The sequence below is a fragment of the Salvia hispanica genome, chromosome 4 (assembly GCF_029641045.1).
Source record: "Salvia hispanica isolate PSC_SH4W2 chromosome 4, Shi_PSC_v1, whole genome shotgun sequence".
In the NCBI taxonomy this organism is placed as follows: domain Eukaryota; kingdom Viridiplantae; phylum Streptophyta; class Magnoliopsida; order Lamiales; family Lamiaceae; genus Salvia; species Salvia hispanica.
Genome location: NC_142695.1, coordinates 54,959,013 through 54,977,931, shown reverse-complemented (window position 1 = coordinate 54,977,931; position 18,919 = coordinate 54,959,013). Strand labels below are relative to the sequence as shown.

The 18,919-nt window shown below is 40.3% G+C and overlaps 4 protein-coding genes and 1 long non-coding RNA gene across 6 annotated transcripts; 2 read left to right on the top strand and 3 right to left on the bottom strand.

Annotated features, from left to right (window-relative positions):
* Positions 1–1,484: 1,484 nt before the first annotated feature.
* Positions 1,485–4,767, top strand: LOC125192799 (solanesyl-diphosphate synthase 1, mitochondrial-like). Of its 2 annotated transcripts, none has more exons than XM_048090452.2 (12): positions 1,485–1,732; positions 2,086–2,178; positions 2,324–2,404; positions 2,489–2,560; positions 2,743–2,874; positions 3,079–3,165; positions 3,331–3,402; positions 3,482–3,567; positions 3,734–3,866; positions 3,990–4,079; positions 4,157–4,255; positions 4,324–4,767. In XM_048090452.2, exons 1-12 carry the CDS (start codon positions 1,601–1,603, stop codon positions 4,501–4,503), a joined length of 1,257 nt encoding a protein of 418 aa, XP_047946409.1. In that variant the 5' UTR covers positions 1,485–1,600; the 3' UTR covers positions 4,504–4,767. The 2 variants fall into 2 exon arrangements, with proteins under 2 accessions (XP_047946409.1, XP_047946411.1); XM_048090454.2 differs by having other exon boundaries at positions 1,614–1,732; positions 2,100–2,178.
* LOC125192797 (pentatricopeptide repeat-containing protein At1g74600, chloroplastic-like) lies at positions 4,746–6,841 on the bottom strand. The gene has a single exon (XM_048090450.2). It carries the CDS (start codon positions 6,839–6,841, stop codon positions 4,871–4,873), a length of 1,971 nt encoding a protein of 656 aa, XP_047946407.1. The 3' UTR covers positions 4,746–4,870.
* Positions 6,842–7,467: 626 nt separating this feature from the next.
* Positions 7,468–8,507, top strand: LOC148929470 (uncharacterized). Its single transcript, XR_016128840.1, has 2 exons — positions 7,468–7,656; positions 8,283–8,507. It is a non-coding gene; the product is annotated as an uncharacterized LOC148929470 (long non-coding RNA).
* Positions 8,508–8,664: 157 nt separating this feature from the next.
* On the bottom strand, positions 8,665–12,574 carry LOC125192798 (CBL-interacting protein kinase 23-like). Its single transcript, XM_048090451.2, has 15 exons — positions 11,896–12,574; positions 11,455–11,517; positions 11,277–11,348; positions 11,085–11,192; positions 10,899–10,979; positions 10,740–10,793; positions 10,538–10,663; positions 10,298–10,387; positions 10,077–10,199; positions 9,864–9,992; positions 9,653–9,769; positions 9,509–9,565; positions 9,217–9,291; positions 8,945–9,023; positions 8,665–8,872 (listed from the first exon to the last, which is right to left on the bottom strand). Exons 1-15 carry the CDS (start codon positions 12,106–12,108, stop codon positions 8,850–8,852), a joined length of 1,410 nt encoding a protein of 469 aa, XP_047946408.1. The 5' UTR covers positions 12,109–12,574; the 3' UTR covers positions 8,665–8,849.
* A 3,243-nt stretch (positions 12,575–15,817) lies between these two features.
* On the bottom strand, positions 15,818–18,256 carry LOC125195452 (uncharacterized). Its single transcript, XM_048093599.1, has 3 exons — positions 17,845–18,256; positions 16,745–17,632; positions 15,818–16,602 (listed from the first exon to the last, which is right to left on the bottom strand). Exons 1-3 carry the CDS (start codon positions 18,254–18,256, stop codon positions 15,818–15,820), a joined length of 2,085 nt encoding a protein of 694 aa, XP_047949556.1.
* Between the last annotated feature and the right edge of the window lie 663 nt (positions 18,257–18,919).

The window sequence follows — 18,919 nt, the reverse complement described above, 5'->3', positions numbered from 1 at the left end:
CCTTCTTTTTTAAAAAATAGGAATGTTTGAAACGACACGGGTTTTAATGCACAATTTGGTAAAGTAAGAGAGAGGGAGAAAAATTGGTAAAGTAAGAGAGAGAAAAAAAAGTAATGAAATTAATGTTACTGGATGATGGGGTCTACTTTATTAAGGGTATAAAAATTTCCTAAAATGGAAAGTTTGAAAGTTGCTATTTTAAGGAACGGCCTAAAAAAAGAAAGAGTTGCTATTTTTAGAAAACGGAGGTAGTATAAAACTAGTATATAAAAGTAGGACTCATATTCCACTAACTTTTAGGAGTACAACTCACTTTTCATTTCATTTCTTAAAACCCGTGTCTGGTCAAAGTGAGACAATCCTTGTGGGACGGAGGGAGTATTACTTACCCATGCTAAGCATAGCTTATAGCATCAATTTTATCATTGCTCCGGCTAGACATCACCACAGTTCATGAACCGCCGGTTCCCGATTAGGAACCGGCGGTTCCGGTTCAAAAAAATATGGAACGTGAACCGGCCCGCCTAGGGTCAGGCGGTTCCGGTTCCGGTTCCGGTTCCGGTTCAGTCACGGTTCCAAGCCGGTTCAAAACCGGCGGTTTCCAGCCGGTTCCGGGGCGGTTCTGGTTCGGACCGCCGGTTCAGTGCCGAATTTTTTTATTTTTTATTTTTTAATTTTATTCCGGTATAGTACTAATTGTAGAGTTGTAGGTGTAGTTGTAGTCTTGTACTATCGAATAAATAAATAAAACGAGAATGACAATTGACAAATTGAGTAGAAGTCGACATTGGAGTTGGAACAATTGGAATTTTATTGAAACAATCATACAATCATACAAATTTGAACGATATGTGAATGTCGATATTACAAATACAAATGTTGAAAATTGAAATTACAAAAGAATCAAAAGACTTAAATAAAAAAAATTGAAGCAAAAAACAATAAATTATAAATGTAAATAGATAGTATATATATATATATATACTCTTAGTCGGCATGCCTACGCCTGCATGCCTATACCCTAAAAGCTACCGGAACCGCCGAACCGGCGGTTACGGTTCTTGATTTTTCGTGAACCTAAACCGGCCCGCCTAAACCACCGACTCCTATCCGGTTCCGAACCGCCACCGCGGTTTCGGTTCCCGGTGACGGTGCCGGGCCGGTTCGGTTTGGTGACGTCTAGCTCCGGCAATTGAATTGTGATTCAATGTGTGTAAGATTGGTCTATTATTTATTTCCAAAAATAAGTTTCATACAAAAAAACATTTATATTCATATTCAAATTTCATTTAATTTTTTGGAAGTAATTATCTTGATTTATTAAATTCACACAAATTAAAAGATTGAAATAGATATACTTAATTCATAAAATAGATTGGACCTTAAAAGCCCACTTCACTAATGGACTACTTGTTGGGACTAGCTTCAAGCCCAACACAACAACAATTACATGGATTCTATGGGATCGCATTTAGCCAATCTCAGCAGCTCATGTGGGATTGGAGCAAGTCGCTATCAATCACTTTCCTTAAATTCCTGCAGAAAGATTCCTGTCTCAATCATCACTGATCACCGATCAATTAATTAACCCTCACCCGAGATGATGTCGGTGAGAGGGATCGCGCGGTTGGCGAAATCCCGTGGTCGATGGGTCTACTCTTCTCTGGAAAGCGCGCCGTTGCTGCTCGAGCTCCCCTCTCACTTTCGAAACCCTCTTCAATCTTCTCCCCAGGTGAATTCACGCGACTCGTGTTTGAGTAGTGGGAGCTAATTTTTTAGGGCTTGCTTTTAAAATGATTTCTTCATTTGTTAATTTGATGATCGAAAATGAGCTGTTTACTTAATGGAGCTTGCTTGTATTGGTTAAAGTAACAGTCTTTATCAATGATTGGGATGGTTTTTTAAATAAAAATTTTGTCTGTAGGATTTGAGAGATAGAGGAACCCTCTGAATACTTATGTTCTGATAAATGAAAAGGGATCTATAGCTTGGTGATTTGGTGCCATTTGTTTAATTGCAATTGGTATATGTTGTACCTTTACATTGTAGGATTATTATATTTGCTTTGTTACTGTTTATTAGTAGGTTTTGGGTTGCAGAGTTATTTATTCTTGGGGGTCAAATGCCTATAGTACCGCCGGGCAACAGGCTCAGCTTCGGAGCAGCTCTGCAGTTGAGGTCAGTGTAGTGATATTGTGTTGATAATTGATATTCAAATTGATTGCAAATAACTTAGTTAGACTGCATTTACTTTTCATTTCTTTGAAGTATATTGTTGTGGATGCGCTTTATTGTTTGGCCGACCTTCTTTTTTGTATGGCAGGAGCAAGTAGACCCGTTTTCTCTAGTTGCTGATGAACTGTCGATTCTCGCGGATCACTTGAGGTCTATGGTTGTTGCGGAGGTATGGCATTTACCTTGATTCTGTTTTCGAGAGATAGATGTGTAAGTAAGGTGATTCGTACTTATTTCATTTCATCTCATACAGGTTCCCAAGCTTGCCTCTGCCGCAGAGTATTTTTTCAAATTTGGAGTTGAAGGAAAAAGATTCAGACCCACTGTAAGATGCTCCTTTCTATCTGACTTGTGCATTGCCACTTGTTAGTTGTTACACAGCTTTTTTTAACTCTTTTGTGCTCTTGTGCAAAAATTGAAAGAATCAGTATTTAACCTTTTGTGCTGGCCCGTTTTACTAGCTAGACAGGATTTTTAAAAATTTTTGTAAATGATTTACTTATGCAGGTCCTTTTATTGATGGCAACGGCTCTAGACTTACCAATCCAGAGGCAAACTTCTGAGGCTGCAGTCAATGCCTTGTCGACAGAGTTGCGTACAAGACAACAGTGCATTGCTGAAATAACAGAGATGATCCATGTTAGTGGCTCTATTTTGCCAAAATTGTATGGAGAATCAGTCTATTCAGGACCTTAAAGATTGTATCTCTGTTTGTAGACTTGTTATAGTTCAGTTGCTAGTGATAAGATTTATGATATTATTATGCATTTGTCCTGCTTTCAATTACTCAGTACGTCTTGTATGGCTGAGTTCTCGTTTAGTAATATCCATGTAATATAATAGGTTGCCAGCCTCCTCCATGATGATGTGTTGGACGATGCTGATACAAGGCGGGGTATTGGCTCTTTGAACCATGTGATGGGAAATAAGGTACATGGTTTCTATCCTTTTCAAATCCCTTGACTATAAGGAAAAAGTGGCAATCGACTTGCTATTCGAATCAAGATTATCTTGGTCCTATCATTCTGCCATCTTTACCTTTTGAGTTAAACTTTATTCGTCTACTGAGTCATGTCTTCTTTGTTAAAATTGTAGTTAGCTGTGTTGGCCGGAGATTTCCTGCTATCTAGAGCTTGTGTGGCTCTTGCTTCCTTGAAAAACACAGAGGTACCCTATAAGTCGAGTATCATATACATGCTCAAGAATCACACTAAATATCATTTACGTTTTCTTGTTATTATTACAGGTTGTTTCACTCATAGCTAAAGTCGTGGAACATCTAGTCACCGGTGAGACCATGCAAATGATGACTACATCTGATCAGCGCTGCAGGTATGCTGCTAGTTGGGCTTACGTCTTCTTTTTTGTTTGGCTTTTCTCTCAGATCTTGGTAGCTTGCAGAAAAAGATCACATGATATAAATAACTGGTCTCCTTTAAGATATTTTTCTTATCTTTTGTTTGTTCTTCTTAAAATATCGCGTGGTTTGTTTTGGCAGCATGGAATACTATATGGAAAAGACATACTGCAAAACTGCATCATTGATATCCAATAGTTGCAAGTCTGTCGCTCTTCTTGCTGGACATTCGGCAGAAGTTTCAAATTTGGCTTTTGAGTACGGCAAGAACTTGGTTTGTACTACTTTTTCCTGTTGTCGTTCTTGCTTTTATGTAAAATGAAATTGAGAGGGTATGTTATGTGTTTTGACTTAACTAATAGCTCTATCTTGAAATCTTGTTTGCATGTGTCTGCAGGGGTTGGCATTTCAGTTGATCGATGATGTTCTCGATTTCACCGGCACATCAGCTTCTCTCGGGAAGGGGTCTTTGTCCGACATTCGCCATGTAAGTATCTCCATTACCATTTTAGCCTGTTTTCCTGAACAACTACATCACAGTGACATTTCAAATAATTTCTCTAGGGGATTGTTACTGCTCCTATATTGTTCGCTACTGAGGAATTTCCTGAGCTTCGGGTGATTGTCAATCAAGGATTCAAGAAGTCTTCAAATGTGGACCGGGTAAGTTTTGCTATCGTGTGTCAACGGTTGATTATTTGGAGTATTGAGTCCTCTATCTCTATGTATAGGCTCTAGAATATCTCTCAATGAGTAGTGGAATTCAGAGAACTAGAGAGCTAGCAGCAAAGCATGCTAGGCTCGCATCAGCTGCTATCGACGCCCTTCCAGAAAATGAGGATGAGGTCGTGCAGAGGTCAAGGCGGGCGCTTGTTGAATTAACACACATAGTCATCACCAGAACAAAGTAGAACAGATACACAAACATGATTTAGATCATTGTGGCAGTTTTCGCTCATCTATTTTTGGTTGCACCGGACACGTGTTAGTTTGACTGATCGTTTCCGCGGCCGGCATTTCATTGCTATGCTCCGAATAAAAATGTCTAAATTTTCTCATGTAAGAATGAGAAGGTTTTATACCATTTGTAAATCTATTAAGAAGATAGTACTTTGAAACTTTTTGTATTGTGATACTTATGCTTTTTAATCGAGGCAGTCAAATTTTTCTCTTCATTGTATATTTGAAACAATTATTCTCTATAGTACAGTGTAATCTTCTATCTGCGGCAGCAATTTTGGAAACTTAAGTTTCTCCAATTTCTACTCATTCATGGCATCAACTCTTAATTTCAATCATGCTCCGACCTATCTCTCGTCTCACCTTCCTCGCAGTCGCGATCTCTCTGTACTCTTTCGTTCGCTCGAAATCTCCGATATCCGAGTAGAAGTACGACGCCTGCAGCCAGCTCGAAGGGTTCTCCGGTTGCAGATCTATCAGCTTCTTGGCAGCTCGACTCCCGAGTTGTTCTTCCCGATGATTTCTGCAGCTCCTCAGAACAGAGCTCCAAATCACAAAATCATCCTCCCATGGAGTGTCTTTCATCATCTCTGTTGCTTCTTCTAGTAGCCCTGCCCGGCCGAGAAGATCGACCATACACGAGTAATGTTGCCTCTCCGGCTCTAGGCCGTGAATCGTCTCCATTGAGTGGAAAACCGTTCTCCCCTCTTCAACGAGCCCCGAGTGGCTGCAGCCCATTAGGGCACTCAGGAATGTCACCTTGTCGGGCTTCAGGCCTTTCCGGATCATCAAATCGAGCATTTCAAGGCACTCTTTTCCCTTCCCGTTTCGCGCTAGGGCACTGATAACCGAAGTGAAACATATCACATTCGGGGACGGAAGCAGATTGAAAACACGGCAGGACAATCCGACCTCCCCGGCTCTAGAGTATGCATCAATCAGAGCACACGCTACTGCAGCATCGGACTCAAAGCCCGACTTCACAGCGCAGCAATGCAGCACCGTGCAGCCAGATGAGCCGGCTAGGGCTTTCAAAGCCGAAGAGAGACTCACTTCATCAAACCCTATCCCCTCATCAACCATCACACCAAACAAATCAACAACATCCTCCAAGAGCTCAGACTTCAGCAAAGATGTCATGAGAGAGTTGCAACACTCGACATTCCTCTCAAGAACCCCGTCAAATATGCCAACCGCATCCCCAATCTCCCCACATTTCCCGTACATGTCAATCAACGCGGACTGCACAAGAACAGAGTCGAGCCCTGCCTTGAGAACAGAGCAATGAGTTTGTTGCCCAAACACCAAATCCCTAGCCGCACTAGACACTTTCAAGAACCCCAAGAACGAACAAGCCGAGGGCTTCTTATCCCACAAACGCATTTCCCTGAATGCTTCAAGGCCGTCACGTATACACCCACTCGCTGCACAAACAGACACCAACGAGTTCCAAGAAATTACATCTGAAGGCGGGATAGCCTCAAACACCTTCCTCGTCTCTACCAAACTCCCACAAGCGGAGTAAAAATCCACCAAAGCATTCGCCACGAACAAATCTGAATCAACCAATCCTCCCTTGATCACACAGCAGTGCAGCTGCATTCCCCCTTCTAAACACCTCTCGTAGCCACAGCCCCGAATCAGATAACAATACGTAACCCCATTAGGCTCCACACCTTCCAACCTCATCTCATCATACATTCTAAACAGCTCATTCACTCCCCCCGTTTCACACATTCCACGCAGAGCAACGTTCCATGTAGCCAAATTTCTCTCTTGCAATTTACCAAACAATCTCAGAGCAACGCCGGTGCAGCCCATTCGCAGATAGAGATCGACGAGGGCCGAGCCAACATACACATTTGTGCTAAACCCCAAAACAACAGCTCTGCAGTGAACCTCACATCCTTCTCTAAACAACCCTTTCGAGCTGCAGATGCTGAGAACAGTCGAAAACGTCGATGAGCTCTCGACACAACAATCGAGAACCATCTGATTGTACAAACTCAAGGACTCTGTTAGTAAGCCAAGGCGATAATGCCCTGAAATCATGATGTTCCAAGTAATAACATCTCGTTCAGGCATTTCATCGAACAGTTTCAATGCAGAATCTAAAGACCCGGATTTTAGCAGGCCGCTGATGATTCTGTTACACGAGTAAATATCAGTGTTGGGATTGGAGAGGACACGCACTGGGTGATTAAAACTGCGCACAAATGCAGGTTTATGAATTCGAGAAATAATTGCTTTTGCTCTTGCACAGAATAAGAGAAAGTTCAGGTTTGTCATCAAACAGACTAATTTGTTATAAAACTAATTGGTTTAAGGAATTTGTATATAAATATTTGTCATTTTTATTGTGAAGAGATTTGCCCTTAATAATGTCCCTAATTATTATCTTAATTTGTGACATCCCTAACCCGAAACATGCATTATTTTGCATATTAGCATATTTTATTGTAATTGAATATTACATATTATTTGCACTAGAAAATACTAAATTAGTAGCATTAAAATAACATGATAATTAATTGTGTGAAATTAATATGAATTGTACATGCACATATATAAGTGTACGTGTGTGTAGAGTACATGTGCATGAAATATATACACATATGTAGTTAATCTCATAATTGTATCTCACACACTAATAAATACTACTATTAATAATATAAAAGAAATAAGGAGAAGGATAATGATGTATCAATTTAATAATAGATTATTTACTTCTACGTGTCAAATTATAAGATTGCATGCACAATATTTGTACGAGTCATGCAACTTATAATAATAGTTAAACAAATTGGATAGGCTTTGATGATATCATATACGTGGCCATATTAGAACGATTATGCTTAAAAATCTAGGAGAAACTGCTTTTATAAATTTAATTCTTTTATCGAGGGTAAGGAGGAAGTAAACCGACCCATGTACAAATATATATACCAACAATTTTTATGTTAGGAGGGGATTTTTTTTGGAAAAACGAAAAGAGAGAAAGAGGTTGGAGAGTAACATTAAGAATAATGCTTTAGGAGGGAAGGTTGAGAACAAAACAGGAAAGCAATGGTCCAGGGTCGTAATTTGATTATCTTCACGATCAGGTGTGTATAAATCACACTTTTAATTTTACATGTTTTATGTGCTTCTTGCTAGATATTTATATAAAGTGAATAATTGGACTATATGATATGACTCTGATATGATTATGAGTTTTTTTTTTTATATCAATGGTTGAATATGATAGAAATATGCAATTGATGCAATTGATATGTTTGCACATGGTTTGGAAATATTTGAATCATTGAATTAAAAAGGATCTGTGACAATCATGCCCTGGGTCTGATATCAATGGCAATGGACCTACGGGTCATATATACAATGGCAATGGACCTTCGGGTCATATATATGTATACAATGGCAATGAGACCTACGGGTCATATATATAATGGCAATGGACCTTCGGGTCATATATATATGTACAATGGCAATGAGACCTTCGGGTCAGATACAATGGAATCCCGGGCAGATGTCAGGCTTGATCTGTCACAGAATAATAAACTGAACAGAGTGGCATATGCATATCTATATAGAATCATCTTTTATTTTGTTGAACATATGTTACATATATATTGGTTAAAGAATATAATTGATTGTTTGTGATGTGGAATTAAAGGTAAGGTTTATATACACTGAGTTGTGGCTCATATAAACCACTAATATTTTTCAGGAATAAGATATCAATGATGCGTGGGTTGATGTGAGTTATAGTTATTATAAGGGTCGGCGGCTGACACATTTTGACAACCTTCTCCTCCTCATCGTTTTTGCATGTAGATAAATGTATAGTATATAGAGTGGTGAGAGGGCCCCACTACTGTTCAGAATATTTTAAAATATGTACTTGATAAATGTTGATTTTTGAAATTATATAATATGTGTGCTTTTGTTGGAATTTGAATATAATTATAGTAAGTGCATAAGTCATAAGGGTTGAGGTGTGACATAATTAGTATATTTTTCATTAAAATTGATTGATTATCAATTATTAGCCAATTCATATGTAAACTCACTGTCCATCTTTAACTTCAGAAAAACCATACACTTAGTGATTATTAATCGAAAACACGTTCTATCTGCAAATCATAGTAGCAATTATTTATATACATTATGCTAATTTGTTACACAAGCAAATCAAATGTTCAGAACCACCACAATTTTGCAATTCCATAATGTTTATATAGTAGTATCAAACAAAGCAAAGAATACAAGTAGACTAGGTCCACGACGTTCGATATTACGTTGTTGAGACGTCTGTGCCTGCAAAAAGATCAACGATATGATGCACGACACAACAATGATTTACAGACCACAAGAAAATTATACGCGTACCATTACTCCTTTCTTCTTTTACTTCATCGCCTGTGTTCCATACGATATCTTTCAACCCAGTCGAAAGGTTCTTGTAAAACTGCGTAAGGAGAAGAAAAAGGAGATTATTAGCTAACCCTGTTTCAGTTTCAAAGCATTTCATTGATTGAATTGCTTAGAACTAATAGGGATGTTTGTGAAATCGATCCTCTTTCGTCTTCCAAGAAGATCCAATATTTGCAGACAAAATCTCATGAGATCGCCTTTCGTCTTAATGTTGAATGGAATAATACCTTGTGGAATTCTAACGTATCTCCCCCGGACTTGCGAAGCTCAACCATGTGAAGTGATGGAGCCACTTCAAAAATCTGCAACATCATTTGGAACCAAGACTATTACAAAAGTGTTGCAGAACATCACTCTCTCTCTCACACACACATAAACACAAACACAAACACAAAATATATCTCTTCTAGCAAGATAACAGCTGACATGTAATTTGGTTCAACTGTAATGTATGTATGCCTTGTAGGGTGTGTAATTGAGTGAGGAGTCGAGATTCGAGAAGAACTTTAGTTCACATACCTCTGTCGCAATGGATAGGTGGCCCTTCCGCCCAGATTTCTCCCCATAAAGTTTCATCTAAATGAAATGGCAAACCAAGAACTAATGAGATTATAATGAAATGTATAATTAGGAAAACTAATGTATGAAGCTTAGTCATCAAACCTTGTAGTTATTTTTCTTCACATCAAACCCCATAGGCCCGGCAGTTTTCTCAATTTCCGATATGATCTCATTGGCTGGGCGTTTAGATGCAAATCGTGTTTCTCGCTTCACAAGACCCTGAAGTAGGAGGAGATTTGAAGCATGTTAATTAAATATGTCGAAATAGTGAGTCTCACTTTTTACTAATCGACTAACTACGCACTAAGCATACCATTTGCTTTTCGAAGAGGGAGTTGAGATTGAGACCCTGTGCGGTGGAGATGAGCTCAAAGGCATTCATAGCCACTGGTGCGGCTGGGGGCCCTTCGTCGCGCCTCTCCACAACGAGGTTTGGAGAGTCCTGGACGCAAATTTGGTGAGTGGCGAAATATCATAATTCCTTCGAAACAAAGAAAAAAACTGGTAGCCAAACTAAAATCCGTACCGCTGATTCATTAAAGATAGAATTGATATCGTCGTCGAGGATACCTTCCTCTTCTTCATAAACAGGTGCCTTGAATCCTTTCTTGAACCACTCATTCTTGAGGAGTTCATTGATCGTAATACGCTGCATTGAGTGGCAAACGAAGCATAAGGACTTGTGACTGAATAATAAGAAGCGGCTACAAGAGAAAACCAGATTTATCACAAGAGGAGTGTGCATACGGTGGACGGCTTGGGATCCAGAATTCTTTTGATTAGTTTCTTTGCACTCGAGGAAAACCATGAAGGGCACGTGAAGTCCGCCTTGACTATCTGCAATGAAGTTAAACCGCAAGCTCAACAGACGTTGCCAAGATAGCACGCAGTTTCATGCCCAGTTTCTATGCTTGAACTCATCAAGTCATCATGCATGTAACGGGAACGACAAATTCCCAGGCGAATATCATGAAATACGGCATATACCTTTTTGTAGAGTGACATAAGATTCGAGTCATCAAAGGGCAGATATCCATCCATGAGTACAAAAAGTATAACGCCACAAGACCATAGGTCAGCCTTGGCTCCATCATAGCCCTTATTGTCGATCACCTGTGACACGACGGAGATCAAGCAGTTCAAGAAACAGTAAAACAGCACCGATTGAGCAAAAAAAAAGGTCGTGTACCTCTGGAGCAACATAATTTGGTGTCCCGCATGTTGTGTGAAGCAATCCATCTTGCTGATAAATGATTAAGAAAATGAATGACAAAAGAATAGAGGAAACATTTCATCTAGATTATCCAAATGCCTCACCGTACGAAAAAAAATGAACAAATTGTAGTACCCGAACTTGTTGGGGTAGGGCGCTTAAACCAATATCCGAGACTTTGAGAGCACCATTGGCATCAAGCAGCAAATTCTCCGGCTTTAAATCAAGAAAGCAATATAATAAATGACAAGCTTTTCATTTTAATGAACAAGTCAAGAAGCTACATGGATCCAAAGAAGACAAAGAGGAAATTGCAGTCACCTTAAGATCCCTGTGGTAAACACCCCTGCTGTGGCAATAATCGACCGCGTTGACGAGCTGCTGAAAATATTTCCTTGCTTCGTCTTCTTTCAGCCTGCCTCGACTAGCCTAACAACAAGAAGGCAAAAACAACATTGCACCTCATAATTTTTTTTTTTTTTTTGAAAGTATGTGAAGATTAGTGAGACTTACAATCTTGTCAAAGAGTTCGCCACCAGTGATGAATTCCATGACTATGAATATCTTCGTCTTGCTGGCCATAACCTATAGAAGAAGCCAGTCGATAAGCATGCATCTCAAGATCAAAGCACCTAAAACCCATACCACATTATGAAAAATGGAACCTCGTTAAAGAGACCTGAGTACTGACCTCATACATCCGGATAACATTAGGATGCCTTATCAATTTCATCGTTGCAATTTCTCGCTTGATCTGCAATGGCAACGATACATGTTAGAACGATACGAATGCACAGAACAGATCAAGTCCCCTAAAACCTATACACAATAATTCTTGATAGATCAAGAAGCACATTCTGATAATTTGAAGCAGGAATCAACTTCTAAACACGCAGATTCCGGATACAAAGATATCAAACTTAAATCAATTAGCTATAACACTATTCCAACTCTTTAACACATTAGATTGTCCTAAAATTCATCACAACCATAATTTCATAAGCATAAAAGTTAAAACAAATCAAGATACCAAAGTAAACCACACAAACATCCAAACACACACAAAAAAAAAGATTAAAAGGCTAAAGATTCCAAACAGAAATAACTATATAATCCACTCCAAACAGCACACCTGATCAATCATCTTGTGTTTGAGAACCTTCTCCTTATCAAGAATCTTGATTGCCACACTCTCACTTGTTTCCATATTCTTAGCAAACTTCACTTTGGCAAAACTCCCCTCTCCCAACGTCCTCCCCAATTCATACCTCCCCACGCGCGTCCGGCTACTGCCGCCGCCGCCGCCGCCGCCGCTGCTGCTTGGTCTCGATGATCTCAACACCATCTCCCCTTTATCCGTATCTTTATCGATATGTAATGAATCAATCCCAAAATTCCCCCTTTGTGGCCTTCACCTACAAGATCCCTTCAAGGGATTCTTGAATCACAGCTACAATAACCTCTTCTTCTTGCAAGGTTGCCACACCTGGCACTTTACCATCTTCATCTTCACTCTCCGATTGAAAAAATTGGGCCAAAAAAGGCAAAATACTTCACACAAGAAATAAATCAGTTCAAGATTGTAGCTTTAATGGAAGAGCACACGGGTATATTTGTACAAATGGAAGAATTGAATAATGCAATCGCCATTAGAGATCGTTCAATAGCAGTAAAAGGTAAAAAAGGGTATAGGCCAAATTGGGGAAGAAATTGGAATCGAAATGGAAGGAATTGAACACAGAGAACGTTGATGTTAATCGAATTGGTTTAAAAATAAAATAATTTGATGAACAGGGCTATGAGCCTATAATGTTCGAATAATTTGAGTCTCCAATAAATCTCAATCATTGGACTACAAATAATTTGATGAGTGTAAATAGACTCCAATAAATCTCAATCATTGGACTACAAGTACTATAGTATTTTTCTACTCGATTTGCATTAATCTTTGTTTAATCGGATGTTATTCCTCAAAGTTGATTTTTTGCTAGATGTTTTTGTTTTTAATTTTTGTATGTATTCGAATTTGTTTTTCGATCTGAAAATAGATCAAATAGATGTAGATGTAACTTGCTTTTATCACGTGGGGTGTTCGGTTTACAGGATTGTATACGGTATTAAATTTGTATATGAATAATTATGGAATAATTAGTCATAACTAATCAACCCCCTATAGCTAACCTCCTATAATTAAAATAATCTCACAATTTAATCTTGGATTGTATCTTGGTAGTATTTTATTTTGGAAACCGAACACTCTGCAGTGTATTAATAAATAATAAAGGAAGATTGATGCCAGGAGATCATTAGGCTTAATTACCATTGATAATTACTCCTCCTCATACTGGAATTTAGACTAAAACTAATACTATTATACTTGCTAATGCTAATAAATCGACAAAGGTAATAAATTGTAATTTTATTTATTTATCGCTTTATTTTATTTTAGATCCTCAAACTACAATAAAAGTTAGATTATTGATATAAAATAATACTACCGACAAAATACACGTAGCTATAGATCTTGTACGTAGATCGATGAAGCACATCAACAAATAATTCAAGCTAGCTACTTGCAACCAAAATAAATCGTTATGTAGATTAAATGTGTTATAAATAGGGTAATACTGTAATTGACAAACAAAAGAACGTAAAAAGACACAGATTTACGTGGTTCACCAATGTTGTTGGTTACTTCCACGGGCAGGAAACAGAGAACAAATTGTATTCAGAGTGTTTTCAGATTATGGCTACAGATTGGATCTGTCAGATCACAGAATCATGTGCCCTACTCCCATATAAATAGGCACACATATAATCCTGTCATAATTCGAAAACATAATCCTATTCTAATTAGGAAACACAATCCTATACAAATTCAAGGCATACTAACAAATCTCCACCTTGACTTGAATTCTCCCTTGCAGACGCATCACTACAATGCTAGATGAACAGACTTCTCATTCTCTGCCTCAGATTTGCCATAAACTGAATTCATCTTGCAAACGCATCATTACAATGCCAGACGAAGAAACTTCTCCCAAATGTGTCGACCTTCACGTTCAGAGCAAACATCTTCGATTTACCAGAAAACCCTAGCAGCGGAATTCAAAACCCTCCCAAATGTGTCGACCTTCACGTTCAGAGCAAACATCTTCGATTTACCAGAAAACCCTAGCAGCGACCTTCACGTTCAGAGCAAACATCTTCGATTTACCAGAAAACCCTAGCAGCGGAATTCAGCGACCTTCACGTTCAGAGCAAACATCTTCGATTTACCAGAAAACCCTAGCAGCGGAATTCAAAACCCTAGTCCGAAAACCAGGCTCTGATAATTTGTTAGGATCGTCGACTGCAACAAACGTTTGATATTGTCCGCTTTGGGTCAAGCCCGCACGGATTGTTTTTGGGTCACTCCCAAAAGGCCTCAAACTAATTGGGGTTGGACAAGAATAATATACACCTTCCAACTTCCCTCAGACTCCCGATGTGGGATGGAGTTTGTACATAACAAATTTCCCCCTCAAACCAGATCACATCGGAACAGACGCAGTCGACACAAACATGGGTCGCGGCCCTACCCATACCAGTTTGTTATGACAAATAGGGTAATACTGTAATCGACAAACAAAAGAATGTAAAAAGACACAGATTTACGTGGTTCACCAACGTTGTTGGTTATCTCCACGGGCAGGAAACGGAGAACAAATTGTATTCAGAGTGTTTTCAGATTATGGCTACAGATTGGATCTGTCAGATCACAGAATTATGTGCCCTACTCCCATATAAATAGGCACACATATAATCCTATCATAATTCGGAAACATAATCCTATTCTAATTAGGAAACACAATTCTATACAGATTCAAGGCATACTAATAAAATGCACCACACAATAATGACACGATTAGAAATGATTAGTATATCCCCTTCTTAAAATAAAATAAAATTACTTGCATATCACAATATAGAGAATAAAAAAGAATCATAATAGCAAGCTGCAGGAGAGGAGTCCACTAAACCCTAAAAATTGATCATGCATGGAGGCAAAACTTAAAAATAACATGAAAGTCGAAATTGATCATTCATCAAGGATCCATGGACCCAAAACTCGTGAAATTAGATACGGTGAAAAAAGTTATCATCATCATTGAAAGACAGAGGCAATGCAATGATCTTCACTAAAATGGACGACGACAGACCTCAACTTAGAAAGGTTATATAGGGTGTGTGTGACAGCTGTAAAGATCGGATTTAACAAAATTTTACGATCCTCATGCGCCGGCGGTGAAGTTGGTCAACCACCGATCCCACCCGAATCCACCGCATGTTCCGAACACAATGGTTTCAATGATATGAGAAAGGGGTTGAAGGTAAAACCACTTATTTCTTGTGTACCAATTGAACGCGGGAATGCAATGTCTCGAGATTAGGCCTATATTTCCAAATGTGTATTCAGTGATTAAAAACAGATACATCAAAAGTTCACACAGCTCATTTATTAGCAACGTATCAACCACCAAGACTAAGTCATTAATATCTAGATATGAAAATTGTTGTACACCACAAAAATAAAGAGTAGAGGTAAGGATTTATGAGAAGGAATAATGGACAAATCTTGCCTAGGTAAAATGAAAATACCACAGAAAAATATCACCAACAAAAATTTATGATAGAAATTCATTCAAAAATTGGTGATTGGAGAAGTGGCCCGTGGAAATTGTGATTTTAATTTTCTTTTAGTATATTACTCCCTCCGTCACTGATTAAGAGTCACACTTTTCCATTTCGATCCGTCCCCAATTAAGAGTCACACTTTATTTTTACCATAAGTAGTAAGTACGTCCCACATTCCACTAACTCAATCCACTCACATTTTATTATAAAACCCAATATAAAAAAATGGATCCCACATTCCACTAGCTTTTTCAACCAACTTTTCTTTACATTTCTTAAAACCCGTACCCGATCAAAGTGTGACTCTTAATCGGGGACGGAGGGAGTACTATATAATCTATATTCTTTAGTTTCAATTGCCAACAAATTATATAAAATTATGGGCTGTCAAATTCTCCTTCAAATCCACTCGAGTCGCTGCTACCACTCCCTTCCGACGGAGTAATAGACCCCGAACTCACCATCTCCACCTCCGTCTCCGGCAGCATCTCGCGCCGCCACTCCTCAACATACGCAGCAGCAGCCTCATTCAATCCCTCAGGTAGAACGCGATCCGCTAAAATATTGAGAATCCCTTCACTTCTCCCCAGCAGAAGAGCAGCCTGCATCACGTTTTTCTCTCTCTCCTCAATCGCACTCCGGCGGCACTTATCCGATATCACCCGCTCTAAATTGGCGAGACACGCCGCCAAGACGTCCGCGATGATTCCAATCAACCGATCGAAGAATTCCTCATCTCCAACGGCGCTTTCTTCGTCGCCACAGCCGCTCAAAACCGCGGATCCGATCCTGTACATGGCGTTCGCCGCGATGATCCTCGGCTCGTCCGTCTTCAAACCGGACGCAATCCTTTCGCCTTCCCTCGCTAGCCATTCCACCGCGTGTTTGAAGTCTCGGCTGTTGCAGCGGATCTCAGCAAGGTCGAATTCCTGCCATTTGCGAAAAAGATCGACTCTCAGCCAGAATTCAGCAGCTTTCCTTATGTTCTTCCACTCCCCGTCGCTGTAGAAGCTCTCTTCCACAGCCTCCACGAGGAAAAGGCCGTCCCTCACGTCCTCGACCAGCTGATCGGCCTTGCTTTTCTCGACGTTAGGGAGCGCGACGGCGATGGTTGTGAGTGTGACCACAGCGAGGGACCAGCAGTTTTTGTTGGCAATTGAAACTAAAAATATAACATATAACTGTCCCACGTCAGTGTCAAGAGAAAAACTGAAACTAGTATATAAGTCACATGAGCCCTCCTCCTATAACCAATTGGTCTTAGGATGGAACTGATGGATTTCTACAGTTTTTTGGGTCTTTACCGTGTATGCTTCGAACGAGGCTGCTGTCGAAATCCGCCACGCCTTTGAAGGTTGAAGCGCGCAGGAATTCGATTAGGGTACTCGGCTTCTTCCTTCTAGATGCTTCTAGAACTTGTTCCACCTGTTTCGGAAGCATGTAGGCCGGCAAATCCGCTCTCGTGTTGACGACGGCCTTTGCCACGCAGCATGAGATTACTAAAACTAGATTGTAGAACAAAACAGCGTATGTTTGAGCTATGAGCATGAGATATACTAAGATTCCTCTCGCATTGTATAGAAATCTCCTGTATTTGTGGTGCCTAATTGATGGATGATGAATTGGACATTCCTGAAACTCCACAAGCTTCCTAGTCCAAGAATCATCCACTTCAAATTCACATCTCAAGCTTCTGTCATCGGAGCATCGGTATCGGACGGCTGTGAACCACCGGAGCGAAGTCGAGAAGGTGCCGAAAATCACTCCAACCGTCTGCACGGCTAGAATCCATTCCGTGGAGGAACCGTAGCTGGAACCGGTCAGGCCGAGGCTACGATGCGCCATCCATGTGCGCACAATAGCCTGTGCCAGGGTAAGGGCGTTTATGAGGCAGATGACGCCGGCAGCTGCGCAGGCGGAGGAGCGAGCGATCATAAGCTGCGGGCTGCTCTCCGCCGCCATCACCCAATACTTCTCCACGAGATTCCTCAGCCTGTCAACCGCCGCCGCCCCCACGTCGGCGGTGGCATCGGCTAAATTATGCTTCTCCTGATACAAAGCGTCGAGGCATTTTTTCTTAGCGGGCACCATTATCGCCGTTGAAACGAGGACGAGAAGCAGAAGAAGCATGAGGGTGAGCGTGAGGATCTCCTCGGGGAGCAAGAGGCGGCGGTTGAGGAACGACCGCGTACCTGTTGGCAAATGAAACAAAAAGATTTACTACCAAAATTATCACACACATCGGTGTAAAGAGAGAACTGAAACCATCATACTCCCTCCTTCCCACTCAAGATGCCCACGTTCATTTCCAAAATTGGAAAGTGGTCATCTGGATTGGGACAAAAAAAAAAAAAGGAAAGGTTGTCATCTTGAATGAGTCGGAGGGAGTAATTTCTATCATTACCTAAGATTTGGATGCTGACGTCGGCTGCGACGGTGGCGATCAGAATGCTGACTGCGGTGACGTTGATGAGAACGTCGCCGTCGCTCATGGATCCAAGCGACAGCAGGAAGTTGGCTAAGCAGGTTGACGTGAGAGCGAGGCTGCTGATCTGGGCGAGGCGGTCGGTGGCGGCGGTCATGTTGGTGGTGATATCCGCGGGGAGTTTGAGGGCGACGGAGAGGAGGGCGAGGGTGGGGGCGTTGAGGGAGAAGTAATTGGAGGGGAGCCATAGCTTCTTGGAGCGGAAGGCGTGGATGAGATCTGCGGCGATTAGGATGTCGCAAGCGAGGGAGGCGAGATCGACGTACACGCCGATCAACGGCATCAGTGCTTCAAGCTTCTCTCGCATCCAAGACTCGTCGTTGGTCGCCATTGATAGGGCGTAATCTGCTGTTTGATTTTACAAGTAGGAATAGTGTTGGCTTTCTTTTTCTTCAGGGAGTTTGAGTTGTGGTAGATTGAGAGGCTTAAAGTCGTCGTTCTATATATACAAGCTTTCTTGGGTGTTGAGTGTGTGACATTGTCGGAATTTTGAGTTAAATTTTGAGTTGTTGTAGATTTCGTCTTCTATATTTGGGTGTTGAGTGTGACATTTCCCGAGGTCTCACGACCATGCATGCCTGGAAGTTCCAGGATGTTTCCCTGGGTGGACTTATGAAAAAGCATAGCGCCATTCATTTCTCAAAATTAAGAGAAGACTTTTACAATAATATTGCGCCATTCAGACTTCTCAAATATAGTCTGCTTCATTTCGGCACTAAGTTTTGAGAAAATGTAACCCTAAACCCTTAAAATTAAAAACTTTCTAACCTTTCTGGTTTAGAAAATAGACCCCACACAATACACTAACATTACTTTCACTATTTTTTTCTTTTTTCTCTCTCTTACTTTATCCAATTTTCTTTTCCTTTCTTTTACTTTATCAATTTTATCTATTACTTTACCAATTGTGCATTAAAACTCGTATCGTTTTCAAAATTTCTATTTTTTCGAAGACGAGGCAATATTGCATACTACCTCTGTCTCACTCAAGATG